At 35.3% G+C, this 6,066-nt stretch overlaps 1 protein-coding gene across 2 annotated transcripts in view; it reads left to right on the top strand.

The window, feature by feature from the left end:
- Nucleotides 1–929: 929 nt before the first annotated feature.
- Nucleotides 930–6,066, top strand: part of MALRD1 (MAM and LDL receptor class A domain containing 1) — a 763,597-nt gene continuing 758,460 nt past the window's right edge. The window contains exon 1 of one of the 2 annotated variants that reach the window (XM_047742656.1): nucleotides 930–1,239. In XM_047742656.1, coding sequence (XP_047598612.1) covers nucleotides 1,041–1,239 — 199 coding nt within the window. In that variant the 5' untranslated portion in view covers nucleotides 930–1,040. Of the gene's footprint in view, nucleotides 1,240–2,007; nucleotides 2,072–6,066 lie in introns of those variants that run through there. The other variant, XM_047742657.1, reaches the window with a different exon arrangement.

The following is a 6,066-nucleotide window of genomic DNA, read 5'->3' as shown; positions in this document are numbered from 1 at the left end:
TTCCTCCCATCTCCCTTTCAATTCTTGGGATTTGCTTTACATTTTGCTGCCTTGGGACTCAGTTATATATTTAAAAGCATTTTATGTTCCACTTCTTTCCACATCTAACATTTTTATAGTTTGAAAGTTGACTTATATATTTTTATAGAAAATAAAAACCCACTGTTTTGGCCAAACTAGAAGTAGCCTGTGTACATTTTTTGTAAATGTCTTATATCTCCTTTCTCAAGTTGTACATTCTTTCAAGCCTGGACACTGTCTTATTCTTCACTGTATCTCTCCTATCTTCCTGACCCCATTTCCAGTGTCTAACATAAATAGTGTTCGGTCTTTAAAAAAGAAAGATAAAACAGTGTGGTCTACTTGAGGATGAATATGTTCTGTCACTTTTGAATATTTTGCTGTTTGGAAGTCTCAGAGATTTTTAAATGCCTCATGAAAATTATTGGCAATAAAGTCTTAAAAAAGCCTATGATACTCAATTTATCTAAACAAGCAATACAAGGTTTCTATTCGATAACTACGGCTACACATTTTGAGCTCACAGAGAAATTCTAATAATTGGGCCTGAAATATTTGAATAAGTTTTAGCCGCCACAATGATGTTCTAAATTACATGAATGTGATTATGTGAGCACAGGAATTAATACAGAACATTGCTACATTACTTAGTACTTTACTGTGGTCTTCCCCAGCCCCCTGCCCCATTTATGTGCCTGCCCTTTGTTTCTTAAAATTTTCTTTCAGGAGATAGCATGATCATAAAGGCTTACATTGTTTAAATATGGTATACACAGGGCAATAAATATCCACATCTAGCTAGATACAGAAATGGTGCAATTGCTCAAGTTAAATATTTCCTAAGGACACTCCTCTGAAAGAGTAAATGAATTGCTCTGGGAGTCATTTGTTACAGTTGCAAGAGTATCCGATGGTAAGAGACAATCCTGGAAAAGAAAGAGTAGAGAAAAGAGAAAGGATGTTTCTAATTATGGCTTCACCTATTATAACCTCCTGATCTCCCAGAGACCTATCAAGCCATGCTCTTCTTCTTGGCCAAAATGTTAGCATTCCCAAGGAATGAAGAATTTTGTTTCCTTTGGATTGCTTGTGTTTTCATCTCTGCATGGGTTCAGCAAGGAACGGAAGCCTTTCGGTGTGGCGATGGATTGTCCTTGCCTCCTGACAACGTGTGTGACTTCACGGATCAGTGTGGGGACAAGAGTGATGAACAGCAATGTAAGTGCCTTTCTTCTCCTTTCCCCAGTTTCAATTCCCTGGACACCTTCAAACCAGGGGCCGACAGGCAGTCCAGGGAGATTAGACTAGGTACCTGGCCCTAGTTTCATTTATAAGCCTTTAGTGTTAATCGGAAACTAAAATATACTTTTCAATAAGGAGGTGGGTTCATAGACCAAAATTCCCCTCATGAAACTATATCAAATTGCTAAGCTTCTAACTGAAGGGAATGTATCCTAAACTAGTTTTAACTGATTATAAAGAAGGAAGTGATAGGCAGTCATGTAGCTTTTAATGTGTCAGGGAAATAAAATTCAAAAGAAGCTCAGGACTGAAGCTTTAAAATGCTGTGATGGAAATGATGAGCCTAAATCTGGCTTCAAGATGGAAATGTTTGAAACGACTTTTAGGCTGCATGAGTAGATTTGATTTTTGCTTATAGGACACTACCTCCCAGTGAGTTGGTACTAACTGCACACGGAGTACAGCATGGGCTTGAATCCTTTGATTCCGGGGTGCTGGAAACAGCTTAGGAGAGTGCAGGACCTAGATTTGGATCCTGCATAAACTATGTACTATTTGTGTGATCTTGACCCTCTATCTCATTACAAGAGGTTGTAAAGTGAGATAAATTGACTTTCAGCAGTAGGAAAATGCTCCACTGCTAACTGCTATCATGTGAAAAAGGAAACTGTTCACCAAGGCAAGATATGGATAAAGACATGTGTGTTTCTATCGTTTCTCTTGCAATCCAACATCCTGAAGGAATACTGCATTTCCCTAGTGGAATGAGGGTGATCACCTTTCACAGACAACATTTTCATACAATTAAGTGAGTTCATTGTTGGTTCGTAGTAACTGCTGGTTCAGTTATTGGGGGGCACTAATTCTAGCAGTTTAGAGCACCTTAAACATATTTTCTAGCTTTTATTCAGATGCTATATTAATTCATGTTTATGGAATTTTTCACTTTCTTCTACTAAAATAAATTTCTACATGTTCAGTTTTGCTATTGTTGCTAGGTTTCCATATCTTCATTTTTACTATTGTTGCTTAGTTTCTATATATTTAGTTTTGCTATTGTTGGACTTCTACTTACATAGTCAGTTGTCGTTGGAGTAGAACAAGAACAGTGAATAGTGAAAAATCTCTTCTCTGCAGAAGAAAACAAGCTATTGATTTGTTTCCCATAATTTGGGACAGCGATCATGCCGTTAGTAACTGTTAAATACAAAATGCCAGCAAAGACAGAGGTTCATTTATATTTGTCCAATTTGCCCAGAGAGGCTGAATGTGGGTGTGCTGCCCTTTCTCTGATCTGGCTGGGAAAACCTTTCCTCTTCTTTGGTGAGCAGCAAAGAGGAACCACTTGGCTGGTTTGACAAGAAATGCAAAGTCCCTTCCCTTATTAATCTCTGTGAAGCTTCCTTTAGCACGCTTGCTGTGATAACATGCATGGTCCTGCTTCAGGGAAAAGGTTAATGTGAAAGAAGGGGAAAGCTGCTGAGTGCAAAAGGTCTGGGCTGCATGAAAAATTCTAATAACTCGCGGCCGTGGAGAGAAACGAAGGAACAGATGTGTCGAATAAACAGATTTCATTTTAAATGTTACATTAGGAGATCACCTTTTGGCTTTTTCACTTTTCATTTTTGTTCCTGAGAACTTTCCACTTTGGTATTTTATTTAAAATTAGACTATAACCTTGTCGATAAAAACTGAGAATCACTATGAAGTGTGAGTTGCTTTTGTACACCACAGGAGGGGGAAAATATTGGGGAGGAATAATGATGGCAAGCGATTTTTCTCATAAAAATTTGTGACACTCAAACTTATAGATGAGACTTCTTTAAAAAAAAGTTAACTTTTTAATGATGTTAAAATAGTCCCTTTTTGAAAAAAAAAATCAACCTGTGTCTCTTTTTAGCATCCAAATGGTGTGACCTTTAAAGAAATAGATTACTATGTTGACTTTTTGTAATGAAATTGGCCTAGTTGTAGTTGAATTTCAGATGCAACTGATTCTATTAATAAGTTTTTGAAAATTTTCTTATTTTACATGATGGACCTCCTTTTCAGAATACTTGAATCTTTTGTTTTAACTCAGATTTTTTTTAAAGATGAGAGTTTTAGAAAGACAGTCTTCACAATGAAATAAATTCTACTTATATACAATATAGAGCATTTAATATATAATGATTAAGGAAAATAATTTTTTAGGTATCACAACTGTTTGGTTCTTGTGTTGACAAGAACCCTTCTCCAATATAATTTACCGATATCCTGAGTCAGGGAAATAAATGTTGTAGTCCTGGGTATCTTTTTAAAAAATCATGTTCTAAACATTACATTGCTTCCATGCTGATCCCCATTGCCCATCATTCTCTTTGATTTGTATTTGTTTATTTTAATATCGGAACCCTTATGTCAACTACAGAGAGAATCTAACTTCTAGCAATTTCTCAAAATTATTTGATATACAAAGGCTTGACTGTTATATTTTACTTAACAATAAAGAAAGGAGCCTTGCTTATATTGCAACCATTCAAAGTCAAATCAACCAAAAGATTATAAACTACTATTGATAAGTGTTGAGCTATATCTCATGAAATGGATCCTCACTGTTGATGTGTCGCCGGAAAATAAATATTCTTAGATAATTACTTTTGCATACCTGAAGTCAGTATTAAAATTAACTGGTACATGCATTCACTTTTAGAGCTAACTGTGACTCAAATGAAAAAAATATATTCCGTTAAATTGACATTTTTCTCTCCTATCTACCTGTTGCACTTAAGAACTTTCCGTTTGGTCTAGTGTTTTTACAAGGAGATAGGAATCTATTTTTATACTTTGATTTGAAGGAATACATCATAAGAGTTGGGGTTTTACCTTATTTCTTTTGCAAACTTTTTGGATTTAGGAAGAAGAAATTTATTCAAAAGGTTTTTACTTCATATAAATCTAAATTTATATGGGGAAAATGTAAAAATTACCTTAGAGGTCTCAAAATTTGAGAGATGACAGTGTTTAATCAGGTGATGTTTAAGTACAAATGTTATTTCTTTAATAGGATGACATGTCAACTACTTTTAAAAAGTAGTTCATTTAAGGGACGCCTGGGCGGCTCAGTGGGTTAAGCCTCTGCCTTCAGCTCAGGTCATGATCTCAGGATCCTGGGACTGAGCCCCGCACCTGGCTCTCTGCTCAACAGGGAGCCTGGTTCCCCACCCCCCACCCCTGCCGGCCTCTTCCCCTACTTATGATCTCTCTCTCTGTCAAATAAATAAATAAAATAAGACAAAAAAGTGGTTCATTTAAGTATGAAGTTAAAGAATTAATGAATGAAATGTGAGATTTCATGTACAGTGTTTATCTTGCTACTATAATGTATGCAAAATGTTTGACATATATTTTCATGAAACAACTAAAAATTCTAAGCAAAATGTGTTAGTTTGGGCTATTATAACAAATATCATAAACTGAGTGGCCTAAACAAAAAGAACATTTAATTCTCATAGTTCTGGAGGGCGAGAAGTCTAGGATCAAAGTACTGGCAGATTTGGTGTTTGATGAGAGCCCTTCTCCTGGTTTGCAGATAGCTGTTTTTTTTTTTTTTAAGTTTTATTTATTTATTTGAGAGAGAGAGAGAGAGCACACACATGTGCAGAAGAGGGGAGTTGAGGGATAGAGGGAGAGAAAGAGAGAATTTCCCAAAGGCCCCACCTCCAAATATCTTAACACTGGGGATTAGAGATTTAACATATGAATTTTGAAGGGATGCAGATACTCAGTCCATAGCACAATAAAATTCAAAAAATCTAATACTATATAGAGCCTAGCTGAAGAAAAATCATAAAAAAATTACTGATGTATGGAAGAAAGACTGATGACAAGACTATTTCCTAATGGTGTGCTTCAATAGTGTAAATATGTACATTTTTCATGTTCATGAAATCAATCTTGTTAAATTCTATACAGGATAAATTTTGGAATTTATCTGGAAATCTGACAAAAGTGATTTGCAAGTTCATTCAGGAAAATGTGTGAGAATAGCTAGAATAGAACAGTGGAGAAGAAAATGATTAATAATGGGGAATAACTTTTATTAGTAGGTTTATAATGGGTATCATGTAAACTACTCCAACATTGTTAAAGTTCAAAATTAGAAAAGCATCTGATCACTAGAAATAATATTTCTACATATAAAAATATTAAGAAATATAACATAATATCTATAATATATTAAAAACTAATGGTGGCATTTGAAGTCAGTTCATAGTACTTCCTATAGGTCATGCATTGTTGAGAAATTTCCATAGAGTATCTCATTTAATCTTCACCAAACATCAAAATAGTAAGAAATATTATTGTTCCCAATTTATAGCTTGGTAAAAAGAGGTTCACTGTCAAATAAATAATCTTAAAAAAAATAGGCTCAGATTAAGTAAATAAAAATGCCAAAGGACACAGAGTTATTTAGTGGAGGAACTGGAATTCACAACCAGTTCTGTCTGATTCTGGAACCCTTAATTCTTTTTTTTTTTTTTTTTTAAGATTCTATTTATTTATTTGAAAGGGAGAGAGAAAGAGAGAGTGGGCACAGAAGCGGGAAGTGGGGAGAAGCAGACTCCCCAGTGAGCAGAGAGCCCAATATGGGGCTTAGTCCCAGGAGCTGGAGATCATGACCTAAGCCAAAGGCAGACACTTAATTGACTCAGCCACCCAGGTGCACCCTGGTACCCTTAATTCTAACCACATACAACTCTAACTGTGTTTTTATTTGCAACCAATGAAGATGAGACAATTTTATGGAATAAATTTCTTATT

This window comes from Lutra lutra, chromosome 8, assembly GCF_902655055.1.
Source record: "Lutra lutra chromosome 8, mLutLut1.2, whole genome shotgun sequence".
Lineage (NCBI taxonomy): Eukaryota > Metazoa > Chordata > Mammalia > Carnivora > Mustelidae > Lutra > Lutra lutra.
This window is presented reverse-complemented; position numbering and strand designations above follow the sequence as displayed.